The sequence below is a fragment of the Panicum virgatum genome, chromosome 9K (genome assembly GCF_016808335.1).
Source record: "Panicum virgatum strain AP13 chromosome 9K, P.virgatum_v5, whole genome shotgun sequence".
Taxonomy (NCBI): Eukaryota; Viridiplantae; Streptophyta; class Magnoliopsida; order Poales; family Poaceae; genus Panicum; species Panicum virgatum.
In genome coordinates, this window is record NC_053144.1 from 11,187,985 (window position 1) to 11,203,722 (window position 15,738).

The 15,738-nt window shown below is 48.8% G+C and overlaps 1 protein-coding gene and 1 pseudogene across 1 annotated transcript; one reads left to right on the forward strand and one right to left on the reverse strand.

Moving 5' to 3' along the window:
- Window positions 1-307: 307 nt before the first annotated feature.
- LOC120650108 lies at window positions 308-6,693 on the reverse strand. The gene is made up of 6 exons (XM_039927131.1): window positions 6,046-6,693; window positions 5,261-5,363; window positions 4,484-4,539; window positions 3,970-4,134; window positions 1,207-1,320; window positions 308-683 (listed from the first exon to the last, which is right to left on the reverse strand). Exons 1-6 carry the CDS (start codon window positions 6,679-6,681, stop codon window positions 591-593), a joined length of 1,167 nt encoding a protein of 388 aa, XP_039783065.1. The 5' UTR covers window positions 6,682-6,693; the 3' UTR covers window positions 308-590.
- A 5,073-nt stretch (window positions 6,694-11,766) lies between these two features.
- LOC120648527 lies at window positions 11,767-13,512 on the forward strand (annotated as a pseudogene).
- The last annotated feature ends 2,226 nt before the right edge of the window (window positions 13,513-15,738 follow it).

The following is a 15,738-nucleotide window of genomic DNA, read 5'->3' on the forward strand; positions in this document are numbered from 1 at the left end:
GCGTGTTAGATGAGGCCAGCAAGGCAGCAACGGTACGAGTACGTTATGGTTTTGGTTTAGGGAATTGCTTGTGTCAGCCTGACAATTGGCAGGAGACCAGCATCAGAGAGTAACAATATATTGTTTCCACAGAAAGAGTGGTGGTGGGGTGTGGCAATAATGTCACGCACGGTCAACGTTGGATACCGGAGACCGTGGACCATGGAAGTTAGCTGAACTGAAAGGTTTCGTCAAATCTTTCCGTTTTTTGAACAAAAAAACATCCATGTTTCATAATCTGAAATTTTTAGTCTCGCAATGCACGACAGAACGCAAATGCAGACTCGAGTGTTCTTTCAGCACCATCTATTTACAAACTTGTGTGATTGTGTCCGGAACACTGAACAAGTCTACCGCCATAAAATTGCACTGCAGTGCGCTACATGTTCCAACTTTCATGTTGCCTGCTAATTGCTAACAGTGACGTCAATTACAAATTGTTTTCTTTACAAATACAAGATCTGTGCTATAGTTAATAAGGAAACCGTCAAAACTGAATCTACAATTTGTTCTTTCCTCGCCAGGGTCCACAATTTGCAACCTTTTTCCTTCTATAGAGGCCTTAAAAGCGGGTAATCTTCAAGGAGCTCCCGTTCTGACAATGTGTCGTTCTCATTTTGTGGAGTCCATAGGACCTCGACTGCCTGTAGTGAAAATTAACACAAATGTCAGACATCATTATGGTAGCAGACAATATTTTATAAGAAAGTTGGCTAGAATTTAGCAACATGTTGGTTCGTTCTGCAACCCCCCCCCCCCCTTTTTATACTTATGTTTTTTTAGTGAATTCATGAGTCTCTTGTTGGTTTTTTCAATAACCTATTCCAACTTGCTTGCACTAAGTACTTTGTAATCTAGCAATATGTTGCTTACTAAATGCCACTACAATATGCCATTGATTTGCTGACTAGATCTGCTGACTCATGCAACAGAAATGGATTAGGGAACCATTTTGGGGGCAAGCTGGATGAAATTTTGGAGCAAACACAACTTTACAGAACTGTAGATGTTGGTGACTGCAACCAGGTTGCTGCTGGTTCACACTATTTTACATTTTTATCCTAATGCAATCAAAATGGAATGACTCATGAGTCATAAGCAGGGATCGTAGGATTATAATTTAAACTGATGACAGAACAAGAGAGAAAGTAAACAAGCAAGAAATACCAGTATTTTTCTTGATGGTATGGAACCAAGCTTTTGTAGAGCTGTCTTCAAGTCATTGCTACTATTTATAGCAGGTAGCTTATGTACTCCCTCGGCAGCAACCAGTATGGTTATCTACAAATATGAAATAAAAAGGCTTAGGGCCTTGTTTGGTTCCTACTACCATTCCTAGCACACGCATCCCGAAAAAGGAATCTTGTATGTATGGAGTACTAAATGAAGTTTATTTACAAAACCTTTTTACGGATGAGTGTAACTTTTCGCGAAAAATCTAATGACGGGAATTAATCGAGGATTTGCTACAGTGATGCTACAGTAACTATCCTCAAATAATGCGGTCAAAGGTCTCATTAGATTCGTCAGGGTTCCTAGCGCAGGGGTTCTGGAGTTGGTTTTGTAAACTGACTTTGTTTGACACCCTTAATTAGCGGTCAAAGTTGCTACAGTCTAGCATAGCACAAACCAAACAGGGCCTAGATATCATCTGGTGAGTAAATACTAGCAAAGCAGCTAATCAGAAACACTTAATCACTCAAGCCTATACACACTAGAAATCATAAGGCCCCATTTTTTATTAAGAAAAAACTGAATTCATGAATGGCAATAGGCATCGTGAAGTGTCTCAGCAAAGTTTATGAAGAAGATTAAAATGAGAGTAAAATGCACCGGAGGTCCATCAACTTGTAAGGAGGTGTCACTTAGGTCCACTAACTCTGAAAATGCATTTTTGGGTCCATGAACTTGTTAAGTTGTTCACTGCAGGTCCATAACTGTCCACGTGTGCTCCTAGCGTTGACATGGCTTGCTGACTTGGCTCCTCAAAGCACCTCCTGGTTGAGGCATTTCATCAAGGTACACCAGCATCACCACCTTCACCATCTTCTTGCCAGCGGCTTACGCGACCTACACGGCGGCGTCCATGGGCAAGGCACGGTGGTGGCCAGTTCGTGCGGTGCCCACGCCGTCGCTGAGCGCGTGTGCCATGCGCATCCCCAGCGCGATGCCACCGCACGCGAACCGCGTGGCCTGGAGCGTGAGCGCCGGGCCATCCGCGATGTCGCCTTCCCTGTCCATCGGCGCGAGGCGGTCATGCAGGGCCGAGCCAGGCACGTCGGTGTCGACGTCAGCCACGGATAGCTCGGACGGCGGTGGAGGCGGGAAGAAGCAAAGCGTGCGGAAGGTGATGTCGAGCACGTCGGACGGCGCGGCCCATGGCGTCGCCCGTTGTCCAGAGGCCAGCTTGCAGCAAGGCCATGGCGTGGATGTCCTCGTCGGCGTCGGCGTGGAAGGAAGGCGGCCGCGTTCGCGCCCAGCCTCACGGCGAGCTCGTTTGCCAGCAGAATGGCAAGGCCAGGGCCGACAGTGGCATGGGCAGCCGTGGGCTACCGGCGGCGGGCTGGACGGCGGAGGCACACCGCTGGCACGCAAAGGTGCAGCCATGGCGTGCGGCGGCGCGGCGCAGGCCACGCGGAGGCGGGCCGCGACAAGCGGAGCGACAGAGGGCAGGCCACGACAATGAAGAAATGGGCTAGGGAGGATGAGGGCGGCGGTGTGGTGCTCGCCGTGGGCTCGGCTTGAGTGGAGAAAGACCGGAGGAAGTTCGTCGGCGTATGGCTCGGAGCTCCGGCAAACTTCAATAGTGACCAGTCGGGGCAGAGGCGATTCCGGCCAGGAAACGACTGGAACGGGTAGGGAAAATGGCGGGGAAGGTGGAGGAGGAGGTGTGGGAGCCTCTCGCATAGCGAATCGGAGAGGGAGGGGGTGTGGCCGGCGTATTACTGCCGGTGGCGGAGGAGCTCGACTCGACCTGATCTGGGATCAGAGAAGAGAGAAAGGGGGAAAGGGAAGGGAATGGCACCGAGGAGGAGGGGAGAGCCAGCCCGAAGCGGTCGCAACCCACGCGGTGGTGGCACACCCGCCTGCGCCTGCAGGCCGCCGCCGCCGCACCTTGCCCGTGGCCGCCCACGCACGCAGACCAGGAGGTGCCTGTGCTCCTACAAGCTTCAACGCCACGGCCAACGAGCTCGCCGTGAGGCTCGGCTCAAACGCGACCGCCTTCTTTCCGCTCCGGCGCCGACGTGGACATCCACGCCATGGCCTCGCTGCAAGTTGGCCTCTGGACAACGGGCGACGCCATGAGCTGAGCCATCCGCGACCTGGAAGAGGTGAGGATGCGGCTGGAGCGTGGCATGACGGCTTGCCTTGCCCACCGTAGGAAGCTACTCACCTGGTTGCACAAAACATGCTCGATAAAATGTTTGAGACGGAGATAGAGAAAGCAGGAGAGGACTGAGAGAGGAAATGACTAGTCAGCGTGCCATGTCAGTGTTACATGCTTATGTGGAGAGTTATGGACCTGTGGTGAACGACTTAACAAGTTTATGTACTCAAAAATGCATTTTCAGAGTTAGTAGACCTAAGTGACACCTCTTTACAAGTTGATGGACCTCCGGTGCATTTTACTCTTAAAATGAATAGGCTAATAACGCTGGATAAATCACACACTGTTGATGATATAATGGGACATTGAGACACAGCACAGCATAAAGGTCCCAACATCCCTGCATGGACACAAGATACTACTCCCTCCGTTCCAAAATGTAGGTCATTTTGACTTTTCTAGATTCATATATTTTGCTATGTATATAGACATATATTATATTTAGGTGCATAGCAAACACTATGAATCTAAAAAAGCCAAAACGACCTACATTTTGGAACGGAGGGAGTACTTAAGAAGCCTAGTGCCATTTGGCTACATACCACAATGTACTCATTGCTAAAACCACTTGATCTTTGGCTGCCTGCTTTATTCCTCTTGATGCTGTTCACATTCACGAGCGTCTCTTCATCAAACTTTCCCCTCTCCTCAATTGATAGTTGATTGAAACGTTTCTCCCCACCATCCATACTTCGTTTCACATCCACCTGTAGGACAATAATCGAGATTCAAAAAAGAATTTGGAACCTGAAACTTACTGAATCCGAACCAATATGACCTTGCTACTAAAGACATGATATGCATGGTGCTCATGTATGGAACATTGATATTACTAACAACATAAAAAAGGAGTCTCCAATCACCTCATCATTGATGAAATGTAAACATATATGAAAACGTTGTTTTCAATTTTTTTTGGAAAGTGCGCATAATATTACATTGCAAGAAAAATTGCAGAGTTACATCATTTCAGTGATTAAACATTTGGAAGCAAGAGATGAAATGCAATCTGTTAAACAAGCAAGCTAGTATAATTGAAGCAAAAAGTGTGGTTACCGTTGAATAAGCTGAGATACAGCAATCTGGATGCCGAAGCAATGCCAACGTTGTCTCTATAAAACAGCATACCAACAACTAAACAGTTAGCATTTTTTTCAAGGCAATAGCTAAATGGAAGTAAGTCTTATAGAAATAAAAGATCTACATAATTCATTTCAGAAGAAACCCATGATGCATGATTTAATGCCAGTTTAAAAGATATACACATACTACAAAATATCAATCAAGAGTATTAATTCTGTAGAAGGTGACATGCATCACTGCCAAAATGAGATATTGAAAAAAAAAGGGACTACTGCAACATACAGCAACCACCAAATTTCCCTCACATACAAATTTGTCCATCAAATCAAAGTATGTAAGTGATCCAATCAATAACGAAAGGAGGCAAAACACATCAGAACAGACGGTCAACACAGAAAAACACTTTCAGTAAAGCAGTATATTACTTTGAATTCCAAAATAAAAAATGGAAGATGAAAGGAACTATGCTATTGCAAAATATTTGGGCCATACAACAGATGACCAGAAAGGATCTGCTATAAATCCGTAGGGATCCTGTTTCACAAAGAGAATCAACCCAGCCCATGTATCAACTTGGTACTTATCACGGACGAGTCAACCAGAGCGTGCCATATCCAATTTCTCCTTTTTCTCTAATGTGTGAGCCAAGCTAGTAACATCAACTGCTCTATTGCCTGTATTTTACTCCTACTACTTACACCACCATAACTCCAGAAGTAAAATGTAGCAGCATGTATGATTTTGTTTTACCTGTTAACACATAGCTCAACCCAGCTGGGGTAGATGTATCTGCTTTCTCAGCTATTTGATCAAGCTCCTTCTGAAATGACCGGGCCATACCCAGCAAGCCAACCTACAAACAAATCTTAACTATATTAGAAAGTTATCAGTGGATTCCTCTGTTTGCCACATCAACTTGTGCACCAGTATGTTGTTACTGAAATTTGGTATGTACTACTAATAACGAAATTAATAGATCTTATTTGGCAAAAATCATGTATAAACATCTATCATGATCTTATTTGGTAAGTATACTACTAATAACGAAATTAAGCAAGCAGATCAGCTACCAAGTTTTTTTTACATCTATGTGCATTGTGCATTGATGTCTATCATGATCTAAAAAGCAACATTACAAACTACTTGGTCAAGCTTCAGTAGATAAAATAAGCTAAAAAATATACGGCACAGCAATTTACATAAAAATAGTCTGAAATATGAATTATGGCCTTCTAAGCCACGAATCCAGTGCACTAGCCACTGGGCACGCCTAATTACATTGCATTTAAGTGGCTTATATCAACATGAAGTGCACGAAATTAGGAAATGATACAGTCTGTTATTCTGTGCGGATCAAGCACGAGTTGGATGAAAGAGTAAGACACACATCATTTTTCTTACAAGTAAACAGTAGCCAATGTAACAACATTTCATATGCCAATTTGCCCGCTAAACTAAGAAGCTGTTACGGAAATTGGCTCTATGGTAATGTCTCTAATATGATCTTATCCCCCCAAATAATGGGGGAAACCTACCTGTAGCTTGAGGACGGTGGTCTTCTCTGCCTCGGTGAGCACACTCCCATTGCCGGACGAATCGGACAGGAACCCGGCGAGGTAGAGGAACGCAGCGAAGCCTATGAGTGCGACGAGGAACCCGGAGCCCCCAAAACCGATGCCGACGGCCGGGCCGAAGGAGACGAAGGGCGAGGGCGAGTAGAAGGGCGCGGACGTGTACCCTCCCCTGGGCGCCGGCGCGCTGTACCCGTAGGATGGGGGCGAGGACGAGCGCGAGGAGAAGGCGGACCCGCCGACGCACCCGCCCGAGGCGGCCAGCGCCGCGGCGTGCGGCCCGGCAGACGACGCCGCGGCGAGCAGCGCGCCCGCCAGGAGGAGCGCGAGCGCGGGCCGCTTGAGCGCCGCGAGAGCGTCGAGCACGGACCTCCTGAGCGCGTCGAGGGCGAGGAGCGGCTGGATCCCCGCCGGCTCGCCTTCCTCCTCCTGCCCCGCGGCGGGGGGCGGGAAGCGGTGGTGGGCGCGGAGGGCGGGGAGGCGCGCGGGCCTGAGGAGGAGGCGGAGGCCGCGGCGGGGCGGGAGGAGGGGCGGGCGCGGGCGCGGGAGCGGGGAGGAGAGGAGGCGCGTGGCCTCGAGGAGGGAGGCGGCGGCCATCATCGGCGGCGGCGCGGGCCGCGTGAATTCGATGCGGAGGCGGTGGCGGAGGAGCGGGAGGGATTTTTTTTGAGAAGTGTGTGCGGGAGGAGGATCAGGTTGTGAGGCTCCAGGCCGGCTGCGGTCTGGTCTGGGGGGATGCCGCGATCGGGAGACGTGGCCGACGACCGGCTGCGGATGGGACCACCTCGTTCGCTGTCACTAATTTTCTTTTTGAAATAAAGACGGTGTCACTAATTCCGCGTGGCAAGAATCCAGCCCAGCCCAGGCCATTTCCATTTTCATCCACACCGCGCCGGAGAAGAAAGGAGGCCCACGGGCCACCTGGAGCCTCAAGATGGGAACGGGCCGGCCCGGACCTGGCCTTGGACCTGGCCCTATGGCCTCAGGGCCAATTTATGAGGCCACGGGCCGACCCAATGTATAATCTGCACCTGGCTTTGTTGACCCAACGGGTATAACGGGTCGACCCATTCAGACATATCATATATACTGAATATTGCAACAATAATTACCCAATGAAGATGTAAATGACACATAATAAAATTATGATTATTGCAAGTATCTAATAGCAAGCGATTGAATCTGCAGCTTAAATACAAACTGAATTTGTGCCACAGCAAGCAACTAGCCCCAGCCAACAATTGAATCCCCACAACTGAATTTGTTCTAGATCACAAGCGATTGAATCTGCAGCTCAAATACAAACTGAATTTGTGCCATAACAAGCAACTAGCCCAAGCCAACAATTGAATCCCCAACAACTGAATTTGTTCTAGATCAGGGGCTTGCCTCTATAGCCTCCTCACCTACATGTTCATTAGTACATCAGAAAAACCACCATGAACCTGCTATCTAATTTGCTGAAGTAACCTACACATTAGCTAATGAATAGAAATATGATGATTAAGTATGCCTGTCAATGTGTGGAGCTGAATGCTCTTCACAACTAGACAACTGAGAATGATATATCTTTTCTCAAGAAATGGCAACTTCAAGCACCAGTAGATCCATAATACACAAAGGGTACAAAAGCAATGAAAGAATTGAGCTCTACAAGGGGAAGAGCATCGTTTTTTAGTACAGCCTACAACTTTGCACACTGACAAAAATTCAGTCAGCATCCAATAGATTAGCAGCCTCAATTGTAACTGAATTGGGAATTTAATAATCAGCTGTATTTCAGAAGCAAAAAAAAAAGAACAGAGACCCTACTGAGCCATCGTGATGCATAGCAGCCGCAATTTACAAGCGAGGAAAAGCTCTGATCTGACAGACATCACAAGAAGCCGGCGGAATAGAGAGGGCACAGGAAAAGGGGGCACCATGTCGAGCGAGGACAAGGGCAGTGTGTCGCCGGCCGGGCTACTGCACCCCGGCACGGCCGGTTCCCAGCTGCCAGCGTCCGTGACCAGCCGGGCGCATGAGTGCAGCGACGACGAGGAAGCAAGCCGTCAAGCCAGATCAAAGCTTACCTGACGAACAAACCCTAGGACAACTACAGGAGAAGAACAGAGATGGGAGAACCTTACCTGACGGGACAGCCGCTGGAAGGGAGCGCGGTGCGCGGATCCGTCGCCGCCGGAGGCGAGGCGCGTCGAGCCGCCACCATGCAGGCTCCCGAGTCCCGACCTCTCTCATGCCTCAGATTGTTTTGGGTTGACCCAACTTACCCATTGGGTCAATAGGTTCAGACTTTTATGGTCCCAAATCTGATTTGAGGTCGGCTCTTGTGCCCCATTAGCTTTGATCTCATGGGCCGGGCCAACTACCCAATGGGTCGACCCGGCCCATTCCCATTTTGACTGGAGCCTGACCCGATGAAATCAGAAGGCAGGTTGTGTCCCAACAAACGGTTTAGGGCCGTTTCAATCCACCAACTAAATTTTAGCCGGCTAAATTTAGTTGCTAGAGATTCAAACGGTCCAGCTAAAGAAAAGGCCCTGAACCGAATTTCAACAGTTGAATATTTATGAATTTAGCCGGCTAAATTATTTATGATTTTTTAGTTTAAATTTGAATATTTTTAAATCCTCACAAAATGGGAAACCATCTTCAAAACCACCTAAGAGGCCAAATTTGACCAGTTTCAACAGTTGGATGACATTTATTATTCGATTTTGTAGTTGAAGGTTTAAAATAGTACTTTTATGATTGTTTGAGGGTGTAAACTGGATTTTCCTAAAATTTTAACTTGATCCACTTTCACTCCTGAGTTTGAAAAACCACATGCCAGCAAGATCATGGGCAATCCCAATAAGCTAGCATTATCATCATAATTACGAAGCAGACCCTAGCTATGGCAATTGAAACAAAAAACAAACAAACTTAAACATCACCAAGACAATTTGCAGGACGTGAATTAAGAAGATTTCCGAGCCCGGGAACCACAAGACAAATGCACGGGTTGAAAAGCAAAAAAAAAACAAAAACAAAAAAAAGTGATTGCCAGATTAAAGGCCATCTGATAATGAGATGCGCGTCGGCTAGTAATCTTCTTTGTTAGTTTTTGGCATAGTGGAGACCTCCGAGCCGAGATCGATAAGGTGCTGCGTCGGCGTGCGCTCATGCTCATCAGCTATATAGATATAGTATCCTGCATTGCGTGGTACGTGGAAGCTGCTAACAAGAGAAGAGAGACGGAGGAACTAACATTTGGAAGCCACACGCTGACGAGTATATATTGATCGACCGGTATTATGTACCGGTGGAGGATAAAGTAGGGTAATCCCCACGCTCCTGCGTCATCACGGCGCGTCCCCTGCCCAGCACCCGGACGTCCCCTTGGGCAGCGGCGCCTCCTTGGCCTCGCCCACGAACCGACGCCCCTCACTCTCGTAGATCCACGGCCGCCGCCGGCCAAACCCAGGGCGGATCTCCGGCCGCCGCCTCCATGGCCGCCATGGCCGACCGCAACTGGAGCTGAACCGAGGGCGGATCCAACGGAGGACACGAACGGGAGCTGCGCGGCGTGGGCTTCGGCGACGAGGTCGGGCAAGTCGGCGGCGGCGCTCGACGGCGGAGCTTCTCGCCCGACCATTTGGCCGGCGGCGGCGCGATGCAGCAGCAGGCGCAGCGATGCAGGTGGCGGCGCTAGGGTTGGGGGGGCGAGGGGGAACGGGACGAGAGACAGACGGTCTCGGGGAGGGGGCGATGGCCAGCGCATTTTTTTGACCAGCAAAACGTTTTTTCCTCTGTAATAGATGGCATGGTGGGTAATTTTCATGAACTCCACCAGCTCCAAGAATTGGTGGAGCACCTCTTGAGGAGCTCCCAAAAAAAGGTGGAGTGGAGTGGAGCTAGTTGGGATGTTTGGGTATTTTTTCTTGGAGTGGAGCCAAATTTGATGAAGTGGAGCTCTCTCATACACCCCCTAAATTACTCCGACCTGGGTCCTCATCATCCGGGCTGGCGCGGCCGTCGGTGGTCGATGGATGTATACCTGCACTGCCTGTGAAGAGAACGTACGTACTCCATCACCCCATGTTGGCTGCTGGTCCGTATATACGTGGAAGCCGAGGGAGGCCGCGGCCGACTTGGACGCCAGCCCGCGAGTCGTGACCAGTGGAAAAGACAATCGGCCGTGCTTCTCCAAGCTTTGCATTGCGAGCAATATATAAAAGAAAAGCAGGGTCATTACGACGACCTTGGCTATAGCTAGCTAGCTAGCTAGCTTTGAACGCGATCCATCGCACAAGAACGACGCTGCACGATTAGTCGATTATACTACTACAACTACTGATAATATGTGATGCTGCGGCGGCATGCCTATCCAAAAACCAATAATTAAATGACGACGCGCCGTGCGTAAGCGTGCTGTCATGCAGTTGATCAGCGTGCATATCCCCACCCCAGTGTGTCGAATCAACATTGAAGATCACCGTGTCCAAGGAAAACAAATGTTTTGTGAGTAGTGTTGGCTCACTCTAATAGCTAGTCATCACCGAACGAACGTCAACAGTAGGGAAAACACAACCATTTTATAATTATCGTCCTGCATATCCAAAATTCCAATTTTACACATATAGGGTCTGTAGCATTCCACTCCAGGAATTGCAGCTCCGCTTCACCAATAACTCTATCATGGAGCAGCTCCGCCGGGAAAAACGTAGAGATGATGAACCTGTTTGGCTGATAACGTAGCTCGACGACTCCTAGAATTGAAGGATATAGTGCAAATAGTCTCTTTTGAAATACAATACCATGTAGCCCGAAAACTTGGAGTGGAGCTCAGACCGTAGTTGCTTACGGCACTACAAATTGATCGCCAACGTACGTGCGTGGCAGGTGAAGCCATGTTGTTTAACCTTTACTGCGGCAGGACGAGGTGATGATCGTAGTTACCACGTAACTAACGTCTACGGAGAGCTATCTAGAAACTTACGCAGTTGCTCTTCTCTGCATATGGAGCCAGTGTGCGCCCCTAGCTTTAATCGACGGCACCCTAGTTGACCTCCGATCACTTACATTGAAGTACTTATTAACAACTATTTTTTTGAAAATAACTTATTAACAACTATACCTTGCTAGTAACAATAACTACACTTTTTTGTACTGCCTCAAGGACAAGTCAGGTAAATCTTGGTTACTGTAATATCTTAATTCCTCTTACAAGAAAAGGTTCGGTATGCACAATGGGGCAATCGTTCCAACCGAAGAATCACGAAAGTGAATCTGTACAATTTTTATATATATCACGCTAACTCTCATGCGTGTCCACGTACTAGCTCGCCGCATCGACACCGAGAGGATCGACCCAGCTAGTATAAATAGAGCCAGCCAAGCCTTCCACGCAAATAAGCCAGCGTCCCAGCAGCCCTAGGGGCGGATCCAGCGCGGCGGGGGGAGGGCTTGATTTTTTCCCTTGCCATTGAAGAAAGCTCAAAGTTGAAGTTGAACAGTGTGTAGTTGAGCCTCCTCCCTTTCTAGTCTGGATCCGCCACTGTAACATCCTAAGCTATAGCTCAGCTCACTCCGATCGCCAAAAAGCAGTACGTGTCAGTCAGTGATCGAGTGACCAAACCATATTAGTAGTAGGAAAAAAATTAAAACATCGATCGATCTGACACGCGCGTACCATCGATGATGATGAGCGACACCATGTTCAACGCCATCCTGTTGGCCCTCCTGGCCGTGTCCATCCTCCAGCTCCTTCGCCGGGGGGGGGGGGGGGGGGGGGGGGGGCTCCCGGCGCCGCCCGCCGGGGCCGCGCACGCTGCCGGTGATCGGGAGCGTGCACCACGTGGTGAACACGCTGGTGCACCGGCGCCTGCGCGACCTGGCGGCGGCGCACGGCCCCATCATGATGCTCCGGATCGGGCCGATGCCGCTGGTGGTGGTCACCTCCCGGGAGCTCGCGCGCGAGGTGCTCAAGGTGCAGGACCCCAACTTCGCGAACCGGCCGCGCTTGCTCGTCGGCGGCATCTGCGGCTACGGCTGGGCCGACATCATCTTCGCGCCCACCAGCGACTACTGGCGCCGCATCCGCAAGCTCTGCATCCACGAGGTGCTCAGCCCCCGCCGGATCCTCTCTCCTTCCAGGGCATCCGCGAGGAGGAGGTGCGGCGCCAGGTGGAGGCCATCCGCGCGGCGGCGGCGGCCGGCGCGCCGGTGAACCTCACCCGGATGGTCTACGACATCAGCAGCCGGACCATCTCGCGGTCGTCGTTCGGGGAGGTCAGGGACGACATGCCCGTGTTCCAGGACGCCATCAAGCGCGTCATCGGGATGTCCAGCGGGCTCAACGTGCCGGACCTGTTCCCGCGGCTCCGGGAGGTGCTCGGCGAGGTCAGCGGGATGAAGCGGAAGCTCCGGGAGATTCACCGGACGTTCGACCGGATCCTCGTCGACATCATCGAGAAGCGGCGGAGGGAGCGCGCCGCGATGGTCGCCGCCGGCAAGGAGGTCGTCGACGAGAACGTGGTCGACGTCATGCTCACGCTGCAGCAGCAGGACGACAACTCCTGGGGGTTCCCGGTCACGGACAACACCATCAAAGCTGTCGTCTTGGTACGTATCTTACTGCATCTTGAATTATTAGTTTTTTCTTTCTTTGTTTGTTTATTAATTGATGAAGCACACGCACCTGCTGATGATTCGAATTCGATTCCATCGACCAAATTTGTACGCAGGACATGTTCGCCGGCGGCACGGGGACGTCCGGCTCGTCGACGGAGTGGGCCATGTCGGAGATCGTGCGCAACCCGCGGGTGATGGGGAAGCTGCAGGACGAGATCCGGAGCGCGTTCCGCGGGAAGGAGAGCATCAGCGAGACGGACCTACCTGAGGTACCTGAAGCTGGTGATGAAGGAGGCGATCCGGCTGCACCCGGCGGCGCCGCTGCTGGTGCCGCGGGAGAGCATCGGCGCGGCGGAGCTCGGCGGGTACGAGGTGCCCGGCGGGTCGCGGATCGTGGTGAACGCGTGGGCCATCTCGCGGGACCCGCGCTACTGGAAGGACCCCGAGGAGTTCCGGCCGGAGCGGTTCGACGAGGACGGCGCGCCCGACTTCCACGGCCTCCACTTCGAGTTCACGCCGTTCGGGGCCGGCCGCCGGATGTGCCCCGGGTACAACTACGGGCTCGCCGGCATGCAGCTGGCGCTGCTGCAGCTCATTTACCACTTCGACTGGAGGCTGCCCCACGGCGTGGACGAGGTCGACATGGAGGAGGCCATGGGGCTCGGCGTGCGGAGGAAGAACCCTCTCATGCTCTGCGCGACACCCTACGTCCCTGCTCCGCCGGTGTCCGCCGGCTAAGCTGCTGCTCGACTTTAATTTGGCGAGCACGCAACCACGCATGCCCAGAATAAGCTCAGTGTATCATGTACATATTCATGTTTTGCCGTTACGCGTACATATTCATAGCTGTGAGCGAGTACCATTTGGCATGCTGGACTGGCAAAGCCTTAGTTACAACTTTTGTGCGGTGTCTAACTACATTAGTAAATCCTATGGTAGATCGTGTCAACTTGGATTTGAGTCTTCAACTCAACTTGATGCTTATATTTGTAGCTGATATTTTAATGGTAGATAAGTAGATAACGTGCGTCGGCAAGGAGACACCTATATATAATAATTTTATTAATATCAAGGTCTGGGGGCTTATTCTCTCGTTGTACATGAGCTTCAATATTATATTTTGTAAAAAAAAATCTTATGCTATCATGACATGTCCTTAAAAAATGCAAAGTATCACAAGTAACACATCATGAGCCTCTAATTCTTGTTCTTAAAAAATATTTGCTCAAATATTAGTTGACACAAGTTAACATGCAAAGTATCACAAGTAACACATCACATACAAGAGCTCAAGTTCATTTAATCCCCAAATTAATTAACTAGACAAATGATTGACCAAAGCACGCAAGCAAAGATCACTCAACAATGCAACTTCTTGTTCATACCAAAAAAAAAATAAATGTGAGAAAGAATGGAAAACAGAAGAGCTCACGTTGTACTTTAGCAAACATGCAAACTGAAATTTCAAACGTAAATTACTTTCTCAAAGCTCTATGGATCTGAACGAAACTTGAACCGTGTATAGCTATGAGGTCTAACAAATCATATTAAAAAGAAGTTCGCAAAAAAGATTGAGTATCTACTGCGAATCGAGCGAAAAAATCAAAACCTCTCCCAAGAAAGGGGATTGATGTTTAGATCACTTCATAAAGTCCGGTTACAAGCCACTACTAGCATACTCAAAATTTGGATGGTAAAATCTCAAACAAAAAACCACACCTCTCTCCCTCTCCGGTCGCCTGTTCTAGTCCTTTAGAAAATGTGAAGGAAAAGTTGTCATCATCTGTTTGGATGAACTAAAGTTGAGTGTTTAAACTTTAGTGTATGTATTAGCATTTATATCCCTAGTTTCTGAATCTTGACTAAAATTTAACCTAACTTGTTAGCACTTCTGATTGGATGTGCTAGCTAATATAATATTAAGATTCAGCACTTCTGGGCATTAGCGCTGGAATCAAACACCCTCTAAAACTCACGTAGCATGCTAAAATGTAGCACGATACATTCTGGCGGGGAACCAAACATCCTCTAGATGCGATTTGTATGATGTACGTCTGATTTGATTACTAGTTGACTAGACGGTGCTCGGCTCAGTGTCTATTTGTTTCCAGGGGCTAAAGTTTAGCTTATGTCACACCAAAGAGAATCTTACTATTTAAGAGTATTACATAAAATATGTTTATAAATTTTTTTGACAGATAAGTGCTAATTCACGAGATGAATCTAATGAGTCTAATTAATTTATAATTTGCTACAGTGATACAATCTTGTAATTATGGATTAATATATGTTATTAGATTCGTCTTACAGTTTAGACCCAAGATTCTGTAATTATTTTTATAATTAGACTTTATTTAATACTTCAAAATAGTAAGTATTTAATACTTTAAATAGTAAAATTCTTTTTGATGTGACAGAGACTAAAGTTTAGCCCCCGAATCCAAACAGCCCCTCAATTGCACCGTCTGTCTACTAAAGTATATTGATCTAAAAATACAATCAGCCACGGTGCGCAACGTGATAATTAAGGTAGACGGCATCAGAGACCTTTTGCAGCAAAATTGAAGCGATTGACAAATCCTTGCAAGTCATAATCATGGTCCTAGGCCTCTGACTTCAACAGTTGCACGACATGCGCCTTTAGTTGCCACTTCGGGCATATAGGTTGATACATCGTCACCAACAACTTGCATTCATCTCCAGTAAAGTTGCAGTCTCTACATTGCAAATGCAGGGGCGCATGAGCATTTTGTTGCTCCGTATCACTCCAAGAAGTGGTGAATCCATTCTACATATGAAGTGGGGCTCATCTCCCTTCTTCTTCTTCATTCTTTGTCAAAAAATAAAGGGGGGCTCAGATGGGTGGGGTGGGGGTGGGGGGCTCAAGCCCCCCTAGCCCCTAGATTCGCTCTAACCCGAAGCGCCAATATTTTGTACTTCATTTTTTATTGGAAGAACTTTTTTAACTTTACTTTTCCACTTAACCATCTTATGAATGAAAACCATACATGTATTTGTTAGTCACACATTCCTCTGCCTAGA